At 46.1% G+C, this 21141-nt stretch overlaps 1 protein-coding gene across 1 annotated transcript; it reads left to right on the forward strand.

The window, feature by feature from the left end:
• The first annotated feature begins 3544 nt into the window (after positions 1 to 3544).
• Positions 3545 to 19488, forward strand: AQP3 (aquaporin 3 (Gill blood group)). Its single transcript, XM_077818091.1, has 6 exons — positions 3545 to 3652; positions 13958 to 14084; positions 15637 to 15774; positions 17362 to 17480; positions 18396 to 18613; positions 19335 to 19488. The coding sequence occupies exons 1-6, from the start codon at positions 3545 to 3547 to the stop codon at positions 19486 to 19488; spliced, it is 864 nt and encodes a 287-aa protein (XP_077674217.1).
• The last annotated feature ends 1653 nt before the right edge of the window (positions 19489 to 21141 follow it).

Here is a 21141-nt window from a genome sequence, read left to right on the forward strand (position 1 = left end):
TTGTACGCTAGGATCTGTAAATCTGTATTTATTCATGCCGTATATAAGTGAATAAAAAAAAAGTTTCCTCCAAGTTTATGGAAACTTTTTAATTTTAAGAATAACTGAAATGTACTAACATCAAGTCATCAAACACTACGCATTAAGCATGGCAAAAGAAGTAACAGTCTTTCTTTTACATTGCTGGGTAGCTAGGGGTTCGATAGGTATCTCTGGCATCTCATTAAATATGTACCTTTACTTATACTCTTCAAGTCTTAAAACACAAGTACACGTTCACAATTACAGAATAAAACAAGGTTCACAGTATCGCAGCTGGGCTCTCACCTCATTCTTCTCTCTCACTCACTGACCGTCTGGCGACGCCCTGCCCCACAGCCGACTACATTCTAGGAGGTTCGAGGAAAATGTAGTTCTCAGACAATCTGGAAGGTTCCATGAGATTCTACCAAGATCCGGAACATTCTAGGAGGTCAGTGAAACATGAATCCACATACTGAATACCTGAAACATTTTACTTCAGACGTTCTGTTTCTCGTTTTGGCGCCAACAACAAAAACAGCCCCTGGCGCTCGCCAAGCCCAGCATCCCAGGTGGTCGTCTTGGTCGCCTGCCCCTGAATCCGGCCCTGCCTGTTGTAGACAGCGCTAGGTTGGCGGAAGAATTCTTCCATTGGCCTAGCTACTGCCGCTGGGGGTGTGTGTGTGTGTGGATTAACTACCCTCCCATGGCTGCAGCTCTACTGCTGTAGCATTTTACGTGTAGCCATCGTCGCCCTAATAACGGCATGAGCCTGAACCATGCGAGATTAAGGGTGAAATAAATGAATGCTAAGATGAAGGTGTCGCACCGCTGGGACAGCTGACCAAATAGAGCAGCCATACGCTTGCTGTAAATTACTTCATAGGCTGTCAACCTTTTGGTTTCACTGGGTTTACGTGTCTAAGTACGGCTTGCAGGAACTGGCCCAGTGCTTGCAGCTGCCTTTTGAAATCTTGTTGGCTTAAACAAACTTTTATTGCTGGCTGTCACTGTTTACAAATAGCTAGGCTTGGAAAGATTAGATTTTTATAGGTAAATGTCTGAAAACGTTGATTTCACCGAGCACGCACAACCTGACGAAAAAATATTTCTGTCGATCATAATCGGAATTTACAGTGAGGCAAAGGCAGGACAATGCGGCATGAGAATTTCCGGCATGAGTTAAGGGTATTGACTTTGTATATTTTGACATGTGATGTGAACCATTTGTGGTTTAATGGTTATAAAGCTTCAACGTTTTGATCATCGGCATTTTTCTCATTAAATAAATAGTGTTTGGACCCCCACTATTTTCTGACCCTGCATAATTTCCCACAGTGGTGAAAGTTTAAATCAATACAAATAAAATGAAAAAAAGACTTCTAACCCATAATTTCCCACAACTGTGAAAATTTAAATGGAAAAGAATAGGGGAAAAATGCTTAACAATAAACAACAATATAATCAGTTGAAATGATAAAAAAGCAACAACCCCTGCAGTCTGCCAAGCCTACGGACAGAGGAGGCATCAAAATGAACAAGCAGATTGGAGCAGAGATAAGAAACAAATGAGAAATAGGAGCTGTGATCAATCCTGTGTAGACCGAATGATGAATGGCTGGAAAGTGACAGGGAGAGATGGAGAGAAACAGAGTGGAGAAGGAACTTTGTCCCTTAAAGGCAAGTTCATAAAAAACACAAGTGTAACACACGTCTCCGGGCCTGATCCAGAGCCCACTGGAGTCAATGGAAAGACTCCCATTAACCTCACTGGCATCGGATCAGGCCCTGTACCCATGGCAAGGAACGTGGAAGAAAGAGAAAGGCTACACCAGGGGTGGCCAAAAAAACGCCGCATGGCAGAAGCTCCGAGGTCCGTCCCCCCCAGTCTGGTAGGCGGAGAATGGGGGAGACTCCACAAGCTGCATTTTAACTGTCAAAGAGCCACATACGGCTTGTGAGCTGAGGTTTGGTCACCCCTGCGATAAATGTTCTTGTGGTTGCATTTTCACCCAAACGGTTTGACAGCAGTTGATTCTTTCCTGTGTTCTGGCCTCCTTTTAGTTCCTCTGTCCAGCTGCAATTTACATTCGGAACAAAGGTCTATTAATGATTGCACTCAAAATCTCCACTTGTTCGGAGGAAAAGTCAATGGTTAAATAAGAAATGCCGAGAACTCTTTGTGCCGGGTGTGGCTTTATGCAGGGTGTGTGTGTGTGTGTGTGTGTGTGGAGGGGGGAGCAAAATTGGCAAATTCCATTTCTCAGGCCCTGATCCTGCTATTCAGCTCTGGCTCGGAGCCTCAGTGAAGGCAGGGATTACGATTGGGGCCCTAAGTTGGAATTTTTACTACTTACCTAAAAGGAATGAGGCATAAATAATAGCAGCTGGCCTAACAAATCTTTCATCCATGCTGTCTCTAAAACGCTGCCCAGGATTACATAAAGAGGTGGCTGAGATTAAATAAAAATGGGGAATGATGATTAATTTGAGACAGATTCGATGAAACATGCCAGAATAGTGCTGGTGTAAACCCACTATACAACCCTGCACGGAGCAGGACCACTTTCTGACAGAGTTTTCTGATTTCATGGTGCAGCGCCACCTATGGGTGGCTCATGATTACAGCTCTGCTCTGGATCAGGAATCTTTCCTGGCTTCTCTTTGCTTTCCTAAGACGGGTCGTGCTGAAATGAATGCAGGGTACACGGCGCAGTCCCTCAGCCTTGGGGAGATGTGTACGTTATTTAGACATGCAACAAGTTTGGCTCTGCATCCAGATCTGGAGTTTACAGCTAGGGCTTCGAGTTAGGACCGTTTCTGGACCCAGTTCTCACTCCATGACATCAGTTTGATGCTGGTGTGAGGTACTGAGATCACTGGCCTAAAAGTGGAATAAGGGAGTGGAGAATCAAGGCCGCGTTTCCCATTATTTTATTGCCAGAGCGACTAGCAGTCCCCCATACTGCATAGGAGTGTAAGTCACCAAGAAGCTGACAACCTACAGTCAGCTCTGGTATGGGGGGAAATCAGAATTCATGGTATTGTCAAGAGTTGACTCTGCACATGCAAGTTCAGCTGCGGTGTTTGTATAGGCGGGACTTCTTGGCTCATCTGAATTGAGAGTGGGGCAGATTCAGCTGTATGTGCTGTTAGAAGGGCACGGAAATAATGCAATCAGGATGTGGAGGTCTCTGCACTGTTCTCCCCCCCCCCCCCTTCAGTCTCCTTACAGAGCTCCTGACACTCGTATATCTGCAGCCTGCCTATATGAGTAATAATAATAATAAAAAAACCCCAAGCAAACCACCCCCTCAGTCCCATGCTGAGAACAAAAAGGTGCAGTGAAAGAGAGGGTGGGAGGGGTGGGGTTACTTAGGGGCGGTGTTTCAGGGATATCTCAACTTATTTATAAGCAAACACAAGGCTGCAAGGATCAAAGTTACACACACCAGGCTGAAGAGCTGAAAGCCAGCCAGCCACCTCTGAGCCAAAGCAGGGCTAGAAGGAAATCTCAGCCACCATGGGGAGGCAAAAGGAAGTTCTTGCTAGAATTGGAGAGATGCTGAGGATCAGAAACAAACTAATGAGGCAAGCACTGGCTGAGTGCCTGGGGACCCTGATTCTGGTGGTAAGTCTGCCTTTTACTACTTAGGATACAGCTGTGGTTTTTTGGAAACCTTTTTATTAAGGCATAGTTGCAATAAAACGTTAACATACTACATTGTACATGGCTTATTCAGGACCAGGTTAATATTTCACGAACCTGGCTAAGGTTGCTGGGTACTGTTTAATTGCAGTAATTTGGATGCAAAGCTAAAGTGATATGACAAAGGAACCACATTCATCCCTGGAATTTACACCAGTGATGAAACTGACCAGAGAGGACTCTTGGGGTCTAGAGTAGTAAAACCCTGATGTTCTGTGTGAAATAACGTATGAAAGTTGGTAACCAATCAGTTTTAGAGTCGCTTCCAATTCGATGTGATGTATGAATCTTTTGAAGTATTGAAAAATTTCACCTTTGGTATGTATGAGCAGCAGAGTAGATCCAATAAGGAGGCACATGTGTAAACAGCAAGGCGTCTCCTGGAAGGAAATTGCTCTCACACCTCTATGTATTTCTCTGACCCTGAAACTGTCTGAACTTTAAAGAACCTTTAAAGAACCATCTAAAGGGGAGAAGATGCATGAAGGGGAAAGTTCCTCTTCTTGGATTGTTTTTCTTAAAGCATCATTTTAAACATGTGCTGGTGTTGAAAGTGTTAATAACAGTTCTCAACAGCCTGTTCTGGGATCAAGTGAGAGGGGAATAGCAGGGCTGTTTTGAGGCTCACTGCAAAATACTAACCCAGTCTTACAGGCTGGCTGAATGCCTACCTCTGCTTGCCACATGTCTAGGATCGGGGAGCTGTCTGTCCCCCATCATATGTTTCAATGGTAAATAGACACAAAAGATTCAGTGCTTAGAATCCCCCAAAGACAATAGGCGGCTTGGTGAAAGGGTTCAAACCTGAGTGCCTAAAGTTGGGAACCTGTGTCTATATCTGGGCATTTAAATCAATAAGTGACCTGATGCAGGGATGAGAGCTGAGCTCCACCGCTGCAATCTAAGGGTATATCTACACCACAGCGGCATGGTTACAGTGCTCTGGCTCCAGTGCTCCAGCTATGCCTCCGTAGTGTAGCTACTCCTTCCACAACAGCGTGATGTGGTTAATTCACCTGTCTGAGGGGCAGTACCTAGGTTGGCAGAATAATTCTTCCATCGACCTAGTTGCAACTGCAGGGTTAAGTCAACTTAACTACTGTGCTTAAGGTGAGAAATTTTTCACAGCCCTGAACCACGTAGCTAGGTAGATCTAATTTCTAAGGCCTAATTCAATAGTAGTCGCTAATACTCAGCATCTCTGAAAATCAGGACAAGGGCTTAAGTGATTCATTATGGATATAGGTGTCTTGCTCTGGGCATCCAACTTTGAAAATGTTGGCCCTTCCGCACATGGTAGGTAGGTCTATAGATGACACTGCGGACAGGTGTAATTTGTCTAATTTGCTGATATTCCAGTACTGGCCAGTTAATGTTTGTGCATCACTTTGACGATAGGTGATCAGATTCTAATCTCATTTACCAAGGTGTAAATCCCCAGCAATTCCATCAACTTCAGCTGAGCTACTGTGGGTTTACACCAGTTGAGGTCCGAATGGTTTTGGAAATTATTCAGCAGCTGGGCTAGCGAAGGGTGGTGGCAACTTGGAAAAGCACTATGGAGCTCCAGCCACCTCCCGTAAATGGAAAGACACAGCCTTTTGTGTTTTAAAAAGCAACGGGGGGCAGAGAGCCTGATGTATCTTCTGTATATCTCGCTGCTCAAGAGAAACAGTAAAATGTCACCATCTCTCATGGGGACTCTATGTTTCCCATAGCATAATTTTTTTTTATCTGAGGAAAGACCAGCTTTCGCAAGAGCTACTTTCAACCAAGTGGCCATGCTTTGCTTTGAAAGGGTTATTTGGAATCATAGAATCATAGAATATCAGGGTTGGAAGAGGGACCTCAGGAGGTCATCTAGTCCAACCCCCTGCTCAAAGCAGGACCGATCCCCAATTAAATCATCCCATCCAGAATAAGGATGGGCAGGAGCTGACTGAATGCTTGTGCAGTTTTTGTCTCTGAATCGCATGTGCTATTTGGCAGGGAAAGAAAATCAAGCTAATTCCAGCTGCTCAGAGCCTGATCCAAAATCCCCTGGCATTTGGGAGGCGGTGGGTCTTGGATTTGGATCAGGCCCCTCCTGTACAACTCCAGGAAAATCCACGTGTTCTTCTAGGGGCTTTAGGCAAAAGCTGGTGAAAGTGGCAATGGGAACAACCCGAGGCACATCACCTGTTGTGTTTTACTAGCCCTAATGAGCAGAGGAGGCAAGGCATTCATGGGTCAGTGCTTTGGACAGAGCTTTCAGAAAGGGTTAGCAAAGAAAAGGCAGGATTTAGAGTCAGGCTTGCAGACTCTGAACTCATGCTTACAGAGTTTGTAGAAATGACAAAAACTTTTTCTTATAACTCCTCTTGGAAATACATCTGCTGAAGACCTGGTGGGGGGTGGGGCTGGGCGTCACACACGTCATGGATTGCATTGCAATCTGGGGTTAGGAGCCAGGAGCACCTTCCAAAGAGATTCAGTGCAGGGAGGCTGCTCCACTCCACACCCCAAGCTGTTTACTGCCTCAGTCTCCCCTCACGTTGTTAAGTGTATTTAGAGACTGTATTTAATGCAGTGGGATCTCTGGCTGTCAGAGAAGAGGCAGGAAAGGGCCATTTCAAAAGGCTGATGATTTCCTTCTTGCTTTTTTCAGTTTTCTCTCAATCCCAGATCATCCCTTGTTCTGGGGTCTGACTGGAACAAAAAGGGCTCGAAGTCAGAGTCTCTGAGAACATTAGCCCATGTTTTCCTTTCCATGTAAGCCTGGTAGCAGGTAGGGTTGGTTAATCCTGGGATAGGAATGGATCACATGTATCTGCCTCTGGTCCTTCCCATCCCCATCACTCAGACCCTGTTTCTGAGTCTGGCAGTCTCCACGGAGGAACAATACTGTCTGGTGGGAGCACACCCTGGCTAGCTACGCTGCCCTCGTGGGAGTCCCAGAAGGCTGACTCTCACTCGGCTGGTATGTGGAGTGGTGCATGTTATCATGTGTAAGTGAAATATGTTTATTTTGATAGGGTCATTTTTAAGCTCGCACAGAGCCCAATCCTAGCTTCTGTATGCACCCATTAACATCGGTGGAGGTTTTGGCTCTGCAAGGGATGTAGGATCAGGCTCAGAGTTGGCTGGATTTGTCCCCATCTCTCCAGGTTTAGGATACATTAAGGTTAATAGGGAGGGTAGGCTTAAGGTTTGCTCCTGCTCTCACTGAGGTCAAACTTCCATTGACTTCAACAGGAGTAGGTCTGCGCACTTAACATTAGACCTGCGCTTTGTAATGGGAAGGTTTGTGACACCCAAAGGCAATGGGCGTGAGCCCAGTTTCTTCCCAACAGATCTCTCGCCTTTTGCTGGCACAGAGATCACAGCGCTAAGAGAGGCAACTTACCCTGCAACAAATGTCTTTGTGCATGGTACAAAAACACTGTTAGGGGAGCGTGTGAAAAAATGTTCCTTCTTCATATATAATCAGGGAAATCGTGCAGCAAAAGAAGCCAAGGAAATCTTTTTTTCCTGTAAACTCACTTCCTTGAGGCTGTACCTCCTTGCCTGCTCCAACATGCCACCTACTGGCAATAGCTAAGCAATGCAAATATCAAACGAATTTCACACGTGGTCTGTTGTTTGTATTATTACTGTAGCAGCCAATTAAAAAAAAAAATTCCATCAGCCCAGCTTTTTGCACCCTGCTTAAAATAAAAGGGTTGCAACTGTTACATTGCTACAGACCTACTTTGTTTTAAATACTGGAGCTAGCGAAAAGGTCAGACTCTGTATCCTTCATATCTGGCCGGTATAATAGTTTGGCTCTCTGACGGTCTTTGGCTGGTGGATTAGCTGGTTTTCACTGTTGTTTAGACACAAGGAAGGAACAAAGAGCAGTTCTGAATCTAACTCCCTTGGTCATTCTTCAAACAGGACTGGTCTGATGAAGGCCTTTACTGTTACAAATTGGAACTTCATGGTTGTAACTATGCCATATGCCATGGAAACCTAAATTTCATAGTGTAATTGTAGGAATAAAAGTAAAGGAGAATCTTCTTCAGTTATTAGCAGTATAGGGCCTATGAAACATAGTTAAGTTGTTCTGATTCCATCCAGTAGAGGGCAGCAGTACTCAAACATACTAGGCAGTTTACTACACCATATTTGCTTTATATAAGACTTGGAAAGTCTGGTTTGCTTTCAGTCTTGCTAAGCATGGCCCTTGCATTATGTTTATATTTTGCTAGAGTTTTAAAAACTTAAGTGTAAATTCAATCAACTTTGAGCACCAGCAAAAATGTCACATGCAGGTCATAATAGCACAGTGCCGAAAAACTGGTTATAGTGGGCATGTCTTGTGGACAAGGAAGTCATTTAATGAAATGGCAATAACACCACCTTCCTTCTAGTGCCTTCCATTTGAGGCTCTCAAAGCATTTCACAAGCACTAACCAGGCCACCCCCACCCCAGTGAAGTAGTGGAGTGTGATTTCCCCATTTTACAGATGGGAGAAATGAGGCACAAATTAACAGCCTGATCCTGTGCCCACAGTATTCAGTGTCTTCCTTCCTTCCTGCAGGATAAGGCCTTAAATGACTTGACCAAGACATCACAGGAAGTCTGTGGCAGAGGTAGAAATGGCACTCCAGCTCCTGACCCCTTGTCCTGTGCATTCGCCTTTCTACCACAAATCAGTGGGGAATGGCTGAACTTGCTTTAGTGGGAAAAAAGGAGCCGATACATTCTGTCTTAACAGACTCTTCCTGTGCAAGATCCGTGTACCACTTAAGCCCTCTTATCTCTTGAGTTCTTAAGTGGTGCATAAGCCTTGGGCTGCGCCTCTGCACAGGGGGTGAATTCCAGCTCTTATGCAGAAAGATCCATTACAAACCTTCTTGTTACTGACTCTCCCTTGTCCACTCCCAAAACTCCGAGGAGCCAGATTCTGCCCCCAGCTGCACCAGAACCACCCCTCTGACTCACAGGGAGGCTTTGCTTTGACTTCAGTGGACTTTCGATCAAACTGCGGCTTTGCAAAAGAAGAGGGTGAACAGGGCGTTGGAGCCAGCTGCAGGATGAGGGCCCCAGACCCACCCAGCCTCACCCATTTGGAGGGAGAGTCCCTTATTTGGGCTCCAGCTTTAACTCTCATTGTGAGTAGGAGTTTAACTCTCAAGTGCTGCAGGGAGCTGCTTAATATCTTCCTCATTCAAACTGTTATCAAAGCTCAAGAGTTTTCAATAGCCTTATTCAGGCTGCAACCCGATCTGAATCTCCTTCCGATTCATTGGTGAAATTAGGCTAGATTTACACAAGGTTCATTGCCTAATCCCTGTTCTATTTGCCTGCAGAAGACAAAAGTTGTTACTCAGACGATAACATTCCTGCTGGGTCAGGTTGTGCCAATGTTACAAAGCATTCCCAGATTAATCCAGGGATCAGGGCCATGTAAATTTAAGAGCAAATACATTCAGGTCTTTTGTGTAGCTCCTTTGAAGGTGCAAAGAGCAGCCACTAGGCAACAAAAAGTTATTCAGAGAGCTGTTGTGTAGAAGAATGCCGGTGACTATCCCTTCTTGAGTGTGCAAACAGAGTCACTCTTCTCCAGAGCTGTTTATAAACCCATAGCTTATGTAATCTCTCCAGTATTGTTTACCCATTTCTGTTTCCTGCCAAAGTCTTGTACTACCTTCCTTAGTCAGCTCTGGACCTTTCCAATCTCAGGCCTTGTCTTCTCTGCTAAGAAAGGTGTGGGGTTTTTTTTATCTCAGGGCAGGTCTACATCACCACGTATGTTCATATAAAGTATGTTGCTCAGGGGTGTGAAAAAGCCACCACCACTAGCGATGCAAGTTACACCGACCTGCACTGGTGTGGACAGTACTCTGTAGGACTGGGCAGTATTTGAGCCGAATCTCTGGGCAGCTGCTGCTTTGGATCCCCCTAGCGGTACATCTGCTGCATTACCCTGCCTTTGGTGCTCAGATGGGACCCTGATGAGTGCCCTATCAGGGTCTAATCCAAAGCCCTTTGAAATCAGTGCAGAGAGATTCCCATTGACTTCAGCAGATGTGGAATCAGTCCCTCCATGCCTAGATAGACACGGACATAGAATCATAGAAATGTTGGGCTGGAAGGGACCTTCTACAAGTCCAGCCCCCTGCGCTGTGGCAGGACAAAGTAAACCTAGTTCATCCCTGACACTGGCAGGTGTTTGTCCAATCTGTTCTTGTAAACAGGGATAGATCAGTGGTTTGAGCATTAGCCTCCTAAACCCAGAGATGTGAGTTCAATCCTTGAGGGGGCCATTTAGGGATCTAGGGCAAAAATTGGGGATTGGTCCTGCTTTGAGCAGGGGATTGGACTAGATGACCTCCTGAGGTCCCTTCCAACCCTGATATTCTATTATCAGGTTTTTCCTAATATCCAACCTAACTCTTCCTTGCTGCAGATTAAGCCCATTACTTCTTGTCCTACCTTCAGTGGACAAAGAGGACGATTGATCACTCTCCTCTTTATAACTGCCCTTAATAAATTTGAAGACTATCAGGTCCCCCCCATATTTTCTCAAGACTAAACATGCCCAGTTGTTTTAACCTTTCCTGATAGACCAGGTTTTCTAAACTTTTGACTGTTTTTTGTTGCTCTCCTCTGGATACTCTCCAATTTGTCCACGACTTTCTGAAGGTGCGGTGCCGAGAATTGGACACAATACTTCAGCTGATGCCTGATCTTTCAAATGCATAGATTTAACTTAATAAATACACGTGGGAGTAATGTTAATACTTCACAGTGAAGTGGTTTAGTACATTTTATTAATACTAATAAAATAATCATTTAAATCGTCCAGCGGAGTATAAGGGACATGAAATACAATAGCAGATCATGCGAGAGTGCGTGATGCAAACCTTGATATTATAGCTTTTTATTTCTATGGCGTGTGTGACATTTTATTGGTAACACGAAAATGCTGGAGCTTGAATAGCTAGTTAAAGTCAACAGAGCAGGGGTTCAACTTCTCCATATTTCACACACCTCATCCCTAGCAGCAGGTTCCTATGGAAAACATCTCACCATGGCCCTAGTGAATTGCATTTAGAACCTAGTCAATGTGGATCTATTACAAAACAACTAGGGCATCATTTAAATGGCCCATGGAAAGCCGTTTAGCCTGGCCAGGGTGAAAATCGAGACATTTAAGTTCATTTACGTTTTGCATTTTACTCTCTGTCTCATTAAGAATAAAATCCCAGGTGTTCAGAAATCATAAAGCAGGATTAGAATCATGAGAGATTTTTTGAAAATGATACATGCTGAGTTCTTTCGATTGGCCTTCTGCTTTCTGAGCCTTTAGGTTTCACTTGGCTCATATTTTCACATTTTTCTCTGCAACCAGGAGGGCTAGAAACTTACTTTAAAAAACAGCTGAGATTCACATATAATCACATGACTCCAGGAGTCGGAGACTCAAGAAAAGCACCAAATATTGGGAGGTGTGCAATAAAAGCATGAGCACTGGCAATGCTGCACAATGTTCAGGTGTTGTTTAGCGTCATGTCTTGTGCAAAGGAGGATTGTGAGAAAAGAACTTTCAGGGGTTGGGAAATGTAGGTGACACTGAAATCTGCCAGAGGAGGTAGTGTAAGACACAGGCAAACTTCTGTCCTCTGATCAGCCTGGAAGATCACAATTACAATATGTGTGCTGGCACATGCCCTGTTGATGTCAGTTTCCAAGTCAGTGCCATCCTGATGAGTTTAGTATAAGAACCTGAACATAAGAGGATCGACTATGGGGGTTTAGGAGCAGAATTGGACTGTGTGTATACGTATTGGCACATACATAGTGATAATAATGGCCATCTCTCTGTGTGTATATATACAAACACACACACAAAATAATTATCAGAATGCCGGCAATAGTGATTTATTCTCTCTCTAAATTACTTCATTGCTTGGTACCTCTCTGTGTTATGACCAATAGTGTGCCTAGAAGAACCACACTATTGGATATTTGGGGGTCAGACCTCACCTGGCCATTGGCCACAAGGAGCTCCTCTGATTTACACCAGCCAATGATCTGATCCCACAGTTTTGGTGACTGGAATATGGTTACAGTCCCCACCCCCCTCAAAAAAAAAAAAAACAGAAACAAAAACAAAAACAAAAAACAAAAACAAACCGTGGGACTTATCCTGTGGGACGATCCCACTCTGCAGGGTCTCAGAGCTCAGACTCCAGCCCGAGCCCAGACATCTGGACAGCGAGCCCGAGTGTCTAGCAGCTGTGTAGCCATACCCATAGTAAACTATGTGGCAACAAATCATTTGCTGGAGCAGCCATGGTGAATGCAATTTGAACTGATTCCTAGGGCCAAATGCAACTGATAGAAAGGTGTGTGTGTGAGTGTGTCTTGTGGAAGCCACTGGGATCAAGATTTGGCTTGGTTTGCTGGGGCCCAATAAAATGTAGACATGCACATCAAAAGCAGAATTTGGCCCTAAATGCCAGCCTGCCTGCCTCTCTTCTGTGCTCCTAGGGCCAGATTTTCTCAGTGGTGGATTAGCCACTAGGCCAACAGGGGCCCGTGCCCCGGGGTCCCAGCCAATTGGAGGGCCCTGGAAAGATGGGCATCCCCGCACCCTGACCCACTCAGCCGTCCATCTGGTGCTCCTGACGGGGAGTGGGGGAAGCCCGCCACTCCCCAAGCCCGCTCCCCAGCAGGAGTGCTGAGTGGGGGGACTGCAGGTGGAAGAGGTGGGGAGGGGCCCCCACTTGCTCTGATTCAGACACCAGTGCTAGTCTGAAATGGGCTGGATTGCTAGCGAAGTGGAGTGGGACAAAGAGGACAAGAGAGCTGAGAGAGCCTTTTAGCTCTTGCACATGGGCCGGAAATGCGGGATTGTCCTGAGCAAACATCCTTGGGCTGCAGCTCGCTTCCTCCCTTCACTGCAAGCAAACAGCGCTTATCACCCTTTGCCAATAACCGCCCCTGCAGCAAATACTTTCCAGTCCCCAGCCCTCAGAAGGAAGAGGTGAGGCAAACCGCCTCTCACAATGCCAGAGACAAGGTGTAATTTACGAGGTGCCTGGACTGAAGCGTTTAATGTCTGTGGTTGCCTGAGGCAGGTTTGTATTCTGTGTAGCATGAAGCCCCCTAAGCAGGTTTGTGGCTGTAATCTAGTGTTTGAGCTGCTGTGTAAATCCTAGCACCAGCTGATGGCAGACAGTGCTCTTATACCATCCAAGCTTTGCCTTGCTGACAGCTGCCCTGCTGCTGGGACCTCCTTATATCAGGAGTATTGTCCTTGCAATGTTTTCCAGCCATGTATAGTCATCTTTGCAAATGCCAGCAAACTATGAACTGATCCTGTTTGCAGTCTAGACCCCAAACTTCCAATGATTGCAGTTCCATATAAAGAAGGACAGTAAGTTTAAATGCATCATATAGTGTCCCTAGGTGTGGTAGGCGAAGGAGAAAAGAGAGATGCAGGGCAGAATGGTTGAAAGTTGGAGGTCTCTGGGGGAAGATTTTGATGGTTTTATTAAAGGGAGAGTTTGGATAAGTAGGAGGCCAAGCGGAGAGATGGGTCTTGGAGTGGGAGGCTTTGGAAAGGCTAAGGAATCAGCTAGGTACTGATAATCAGGAAAGGGAGTTGGTGGAAGCAGCTGTGAGGAAGGATGTACCAGCCACTGTGGAGAAACAAAAGAGTCTGGTGTTTTAAGAGACCAGGGAATTGGCTAGAGGCATTTGGAATCATAGAATATCAGGGTTGGAAGGGACCTCAGGAGGTCATCTAATCTAATCCCATCCCCTGCTCAAAGCAGGACCAATCCCCAATTTTTGGCCCAGATCCCTAAATGGCCCCCTCAAGGATTGAACTCACAACCCTGGGTTTAGCAGGCTTATGCTTAAACCACTGAGCTATGCCTCCCCCCTGACTGGTAAGCCCTTGGAGGATCTTGAAGACCAGAAGGGAGAATATTTTGTAGGCTTCAGAACATGGGGGTGGTCAAGTCTCTGGCAAATTCATGACCCTCCTCCCTGGCATTTTCCACCCAAGCCAGCAAGTTTCCTTGCAGCCTTTCCCATTTTGTACTGCAGCACAAGTGCGGATAGTGGAGTTGGTCATGGACTTGGGTTGGAGAACTCAAGTGGAAAGCACTCAGGAGTCGTTGGCCAGTTTCTTGCTCCTGAAGGAAAACCCACTGGGCCAGTTTTAATCAGTTCTTTTCTTCTTTCAGTTGTTTGGCTGTGGCTCAGTCGCTCAGGTCGTGCTCAGTAGAGGAACCCACGGGGGCTTCTTGACTGTGAACTTGGCCTTCGGCTTTGCTGTTACACTTGGAATTCTGATAGCAGGGCAAGTGTCAGGTACGTGGCTTCCATTTCACGGCTTTGCTGCAAACCTAGGGCTCCCTCTTGCTCTAAGCTCCTGGCCATTCGCAGTTGGGGATTCAAAGGTCAAAGAGCATTGCTTCATAGTTAGGGCCCTACCATATTCACGGTCTATTTTAGTCAATTTCATGGGCGTAGGATTTTGAAAATCATAAATTTCATGATTTCAGCTATTTAAATCTGAAATTTCACGGTGTTGTAATTGTAGGGGTCCTGACCCAAAAAGGAGCTGTGGAGGAATCGCAAGGTTATTGTAGGAGGGGTTGCGGTACTGCTCCCCTTACTTCTGCGCTGCTGCAGGTGGCGGCCCTGCCTTCAGAGCTGGGCGGCTGGAGAGCGGCTGCTGCTGGCCGGGAGCCCCGCTCTGAAGGCAGCGCTGTTGCCAGCAGCAGCGCAGAAGTAAGGATGGCCTGGTCTGGTGTTGCCACCTTTACTACTGCGCTGCTGCTTGCAGAGCTGGGTCCTCGGCCAGCAGCCACCGCTCTCCGGCCGCCCAACTCGGAAGGCAGCAGCGCAGAAGTAATGGTGGTATGGTATGATATCGCCACCCTTACTTCTGCACTTCTGCTGGCGGGTCACTGCCTTCAGAGCTGGGCTCCCGGCCAACAGCCACCGCTCTCCAGCCACCCAGCTTTGAAGGCAGCCCAGAAGTAAGGATGGCAATACTGCAACCCCCCTAAAATAACCTTGTGACCCCCCCGCAACTCCCTTTTGGGCAGGACCCTCAATCTGAGAAACGCTGGTCTCCCCCTTTAAATCTGTATAGTATAGGGTAAAAGCACACAAAAGACCAGATTTCATGGTCCGTGATGCATTTTTCGTGGCCTTGAATTTGGTAGGGCCCTATTCATAGTTAATAACATAGTTTCCTCTCTGTGTGCATGCAACCGGCGAACCCACACTGAGGAGAGAATAGAACCCTTTGTTGGTCATTTGTTTCTCAATAGTTCTTGCTCTTTGCAACTGTCCACCCACCCCGTTGTGGAATGCCAGCTTCTGGCACAGGAGAACCAATGTGAGTGGACACGACTATCACCGTTGGAAGTCAATGGCATAGATAGATAAATTTAGAGAGAGCAACTCATTCTTGCTGAGAGCCTCACTGGGTCATGAAATTAGAGATGGAGAAAGGCCTATTAGAGCATCTAAACCTTTCTCCAATCCCATTCCCTGCAATACATCCTCAAGGGCTTTAGCCAGAGTGTTTCCCTAAAGACCAGGTATTGCCTAGCTCTGGGCATGTGGATTAACCCATATCTTCCACTGAACAGGGCCACATATCTGGCCTGGTTTTAAGCGGCTGCACCTCCTTCAAGGGTTTCAGTGGGGCTTAGAGTGGGTGCGGGCCTCGTGCTGCTGTTCTGGTGGGTGAATTTGATCTGGAGGATATTGTCACACGCACAGTCCCAGAGTGCACCGGCAGCTATGCTTTTTACAGGCGCGTCTTTCTGAATGTGTTGGTCCCTTTCCATGCATTCTGGAGTCAGATCCTGCACCCAGAATGCACTAACGAGAAACTCTTTCCCAGGTGGCCACTTGAACCCTGCTGTAACTTTTGCTCTGTGCCTCATGGCCCGGGAGCCATGGATTAAGCTGCCTATTTACATCCTGGCACAAACTCTCGGTGCTTTCCTAGGAGCGGGCATCGTCTTTGGCTTGTACTTCGGTAAGTGAACAAACCAATCGGCTTTTATGCCATCCCTCTCACTCTGTTCTCTTATGCTGTAAAAAATATCTTTCTTATCCAAATTGGAGCATTTTCCTGTGGCGGGGCTGATGGCCATCCTAGTATCTCTGAGCTTTTCCACGGTGATCTCACATTCAAAGCTCCCAAAATCAGTCGCAGGGCCCCATGTAACGTCTTCACCTGGGGCACAACGATATGTGCTCAAGCAACAACAGTGTGACAGCTGGCTTTGTCCCATCAAGGAAATTCTATTCAGAGCCCTCCCATGACTCTGTTTTTGTGTCTCCTGATTGGCAGCCCCTGGGGTGACATGCCGCCTATAACAATTAACTCCTCTTGTTTTACACAGCCAAGGAAAAGAATAGATAAGGATTAACAGCAAGGCAACAGTTAACTCCATTACCTAACCAAGTGCAAACAATCAGTAACTATCAGCATTTTTGATCCAGTTTTCCTGATTTAATGAGCTGGTAGGGCTTGTCTACCTGGCAGCCTGGTGAGGTCCACAAGGGTGTGAATAGTAAAGCGTGCTAACGTGTTGCCCTCTAACTGCCCCAGGTAGACCTTGCTGGCATGAACTAAAAGGCACCTAGTTCATGTGAATGTAGTCCTGTTTGAAACGGGACTACATCAATGCAATCTAGGTACCTTTCAGCTCACGCCAGCAGGGCCTACAGGAGGTGATTCGAGCGCGACCCGATAGAGTGCTCTACAATTCACATCCCCATAGACCGCAACGTGCTGCCCTGCAGACAAGCCTCTCTTGTGTGGTACAGTCAGGACCAGTTGGTTATTAGGCTCTCTTACTAACTGCTGTGCAAGAGTGGTTTTATACCCCTAGTCGCTGTTGTTTAAATTAGTAAAACATTCTCAATAATCAATTGTTAATTAAATAATCAATTTTATTAAAGATCAGTGACAACACCTTGAGCCAGACTTTGGCCTCAGATACACGTACTTAATTTCCCTTCAAGTCAATGGGACTTGCACATGCATACCTGTGCAGAAACTCCGGCTCACTATCATCTAAATCGAGAGGGGCTCAGGTGAAAGCATTGCCCACTGCTGTAACAGTCATAGAGTTGAAGGCCAGAAAGGACCCCAGATCATCCAGTCTCACCTCCTGTATATCACAGGCCACCAACACCATCCACCCAGCTATCCTCGCACCAAACCCAACCACCGGAATGAGGCCAACCTGTTACAGCCCTCAGGGGACTAAATGACCCAGTGTCACGGTCAGAGAACAGGAAAGACCGAGGTCAACGTTAAGGGTTACTGAATTATGGGACGTGATTATTCATACTAGACGCTGAGCCCGTGCAGTCTACACAGGGCGTTGAGGAAGTCATAGGGCCCATGGTAGCCCACAGCTGAGCGGCAGTTGGCTGTATTGCAGGAATGCGTATGATAGACAAATATGGTGATTCTCTATTGTAATATTCATAGGTTTTAAGTCCAGAAGACTAATTAGGCTTCCCAAATAACACCCTCTGCCCTGGATTCTGCTGTGCTGTTGAACAATCAGGCGATGAATGACTGACCCAACCCTGTTTCCCATTCTAGATGCCATATGGGCTTTTGGCAAAAACCAGTTGTTTGTAGTGGGACGGAATGGCACTGCTGGCATTTTTGCAACGTACCCGTCTGAGCATCTGGATGTAGTGAATGGATTCTTTGACCAGGTAAGAGAGTTGGGGTGCTGGTGAGAGACCTTGCAGGACAATCCTGGGCCTCTCACTCAATTTCAAGAGGAACAATGCTGCATTTCCTGGGATTTAGATCAGTAATATTCACCAGTCGGGACCCAGTAATCCACTGGTCAGCATGAGGATCAGTGTGCAGGAGTGTGTCTGGATACAGGAGGGTTTAATGGTATTGGTGGCCACAGTGCAGCCTGCACATGGAAACAAACTACAATTTGGCCAGGGCACGAAGGCTAAGACCCCTACTCTAGTAAAAAGTGCCCTAGGACCTTAATGATCACAAAGGGGCAGAACCCCGGTTTTATTTCTCTCCAGAAAAGTGGCATCTTCCAACACACAGTGCCACTAAACACCATGCTGGGGCATACCTACAGAAGGAATAGTAACACGGGGGAATCATAAATATGGATCTCTGTGGTACCTTGGTCTCCTTCTAAGTGTCAACCCTGACTGGCCTTGTTTAGCTTGTGAGATCCTAGCCTGAGCTGGTATCACTGCGGCTGTTAGAGTCCTATTTAATGTCCTCCTTGCGGTGCAGTCTCGCCCACGGACACTGCTAAGAATGCGTCCTTAGACTCATGGGAACTCAAAAATCCAGCTCTCTACTCCTAAGTTGCTTCACTGAAAAAGAGAAGTTCTCTGCTCTAGATGTTTCCATGAGGCTATTGCTAAGGGTGGGTTCTTTTCTGGACATGTTCCCTTTGCCATAGAATTCCCCACTTTGTATTCCCTTTGGTGTTCCCTGCTCTTACTGGGATCACATCCTTCACTATCCCTGTTCGTCACTCCAGAGGATAAGTTCTAAACATGCAGTATTCCACCCAGTAGCTAGGTGACTTTGTTAAAAGACTGATCAAACCTCAACCACGTCTCTCTCCCTCCTTTTCCTGCTAGTTCATTGGCACAGCATCCTTGATTGTTTGCGTCTTGGCTATTGTGGATCCCTACAACAACCCTATCCCCCGGGGCCTAGAGGCTTTCACTGTTGGCTTTGTGGTCCTGGTTATCGGGACGTCCATGGGCTTCAACTCTGGATATGCCGTCAACCCAGCCAGGGACTTTGGGCCTCGTCTTTTCACCTCCATTGCTGGCTGGGGCATGGAAGTGTTCTCGTAAGTGTTTTCTCCACGGAGCGTGGGTTACCCAGATCTGATGGGATCAAGGCAAACGGTGGCCAAAAAGTAACTCACCCAAGCACTTCTGGAAGTGGCTGTCAGAAAGGGACACCTAAGCAGTCTCTGCATTTTGAGGCACCTTTGGGTCACATTAACATTCCTAAAAGGCATTAATCTCCCTGGAGATTTCCTGAGCAATGAGAAACAGCCAAAGTAGAGCCTTTTCCAGATATCAGAGCTTATGCCCTGGCGTTGCTATCAAGCAGTAGGCCTGGGAGCAAGTGTGGGAAGGGCAGCTGTTCCCTGAACATAAGCTTGTTTGGAGACTTTTATGGCTATTGCCAAATGGAAGCGATGGGGAAATAACAGGGGCGGGGGAAAGTCCTCGCCCTCCTGACATGGGTGGGACAGCACTGACCGCTCTCTTAAAAGGCTGTATTCATGCTCACTCTTAGGAAGTCATGGCTATCTGATAGGGTGACAGCAAAGCCAGAGAGAGCCCCAGTTCTCTGCGTCATTCAAGCTCAGGGGTGAACATTTTCAAAAGTACCTAGATGACTTAGGTGCCTACATCCCATTTTCAAAAGGGCCTCGGGCACTTAGGAGCCTATGTCTGATTGAAAATCATTGGAAATATTCTGAGATGCCCAGGGTTTGGGTTATTCTGGTTGATGTCCCGCTACTCATTCCTCATCTCTCATTTTCTTGTGTCTTTCAGTACTGGCATGCACTGGTGGTGGGTCCCGGTCATGGCCCCTTTCCTTGGGGCAGTTGCTGGAGTGCTGGTTTACCAGCTGATGATTGGATGCCATGAAAAGCCACCTCCATCCACTGAGCAGGAAAATGTCAGGTTGGCCGATGTGAAGCATTAGGAAAGGGTCTGAGGAGGCTGGCAGATATGGACACTTTTCACAGGACTGCAGGAACCAAAGAAGAGAAGAAGGAGAAAGATTCAAGAACAACAAGAGATTCCACTTCTTGAGATATTCTGTCCTAGTTTCTTTGTACACCCTGATGCGTTTGCTTTAGAAATTTGCCCATGAGCCTTTGCCAAAGGCACCACATAGTCTCATCCTGGTAAAGGCGGGGGGTGGCAGGGCAGTCAAGTGGTTAGAGCGCAGACCTGACTCAGGCAACCTGAGTTCTAATCAGGCTTTGCTGCTGGCTTACTGCGTGACCTCGGGCAAATCACTTCACCTCTTTGAGCTTGTTTCTCCATCGGCAGGATGGGGATGAGGAGACTGCCTCACACCCACCTTTATAAAGGGCTTTGAGATCAATGAATGAAAATATCTAAAGGCAAAAGAGAAGCAGGCGGTTGCAGTCTGCTGTTGAATTCATTCCTGGTGTAACTCCCCTGCAGTCAATGGTGTTACATTAGGGATGATGATAGCCCATTAAATCTGTAGTGCATGCCATTAATAGCATAGCATTAAGATCCACATCAATCAGGCTTTGCCTAGATAGAACGTCACAATAGAGAGAAAGCAACAATGCACTTGACTTTAATTTTGTGCTAGGACAAAACGTTTACAAGCTCTCTTCACATGGATATTTGATCCTCAGCGTTCACTGTGTCATTGAAGACAAGATTTAGGAAAACACTAATCCACCAGAAGCTTGCCTGGGCAAGCTGCCTTCCTGAATGCATTAGTGATTCTTACTCATTAGAGAAGCTTATAGTCATGTTTGATTGAAAACATGGTGCTTGACTCTCGATAAGGCTGTGTTTGTTCATGTAAATTTCACATTAGCTTTATGTACATAATGCCAGGACAGGGAAGAGTTAATTCACGGGTGACATAAGGCAGCTGTCTATTCACTGACCTGCTTTACGATACTTTCATTGTATTTTCAAAGTACAATCATGTTGGCAGAGAAACTCCAACTCCCATGTTATTAGAACATTTTTGATACCCATGGCACCATGTTGTAAGAGCATCTCAATTCCCATGGTGCCACGTTGTAGCTCTGGTACTCATGGCATCATGTTATTTGATTGTCTTTGATATCCATGATGCCATCTTGGCAGAGAATCTCTAGTTCCCATTGTGCCATTCTATTTGACCTTCTTTGATACCAGTGATGGCATGTTGTCAATCTCTGATTCCCATGGCATCATATTATTAGAGATCCCTTTGATAGCTGTTCCTTTAGTGCATGAATTCCTTTCAATATGTTTCTCGTATAGAGTGCATATTTACAGTCAGTAAAACTTTGTATTCTTTCATGCTTTTTTTGTGTGTGTCAATATTGAGATTGTAAAATGACCCTGTCAATTTTACTTTGTTTATTTTTAAACCATTTCAAGTAAACTCTGACACTTGGAAAGTCATCAGTGACAATAACATGCCTGATACAAGTTCTCTCACCCCCTTTCATCTCTTGAGAATCTGTAAAAGGAAAGGGAAATCTAACTTTATTGGGCACAGTAGCTGAGTGCTACCTTCATGTTGTATTCGTTTCCTTCTGAATTGTAGTTTGTAGTGCTAAGGTGAGGTTATGCAGAAATCAGGGATATGGGA

Source organism: Eretmochelys imbricata, chromosome 5 (genome assembly GCF_965152235.1).
Source record: "Eretmochelys imbricata isolate rEreImb1 chromosome 5, rEreImb1.hap1, whole genome shotgun sequence".
NCBI lineage: Eukaryota > Metazoa > Chordata > Testudines > Cheloniidae > Eretmochelys > Eretmochelys imbricata.

Coding starts and splice junctions, on each gene's coding strand:
- AQP3 (XM_077818091.1), top strand. CDS start 3,545: ATGGGGAGGCAAAAGGAAGTTCTTGCTAGAATTGGAGAGATGCTGAGG. Junction 14,085..15,636: donor GATAGCAGGGCAAGTGTCAG/GTACGTGGCTTC, acceptor ACTCTTTCCCAG/GTGGCCACTTGAACCCTGCT. Junction 15,775..17,361: donor CGTCTTTGGCTTGTACTTCG/GTAAGTGAACAA, acceptor TTCCCATTCTAG/ATGCCATATGGGCTTTTGGC.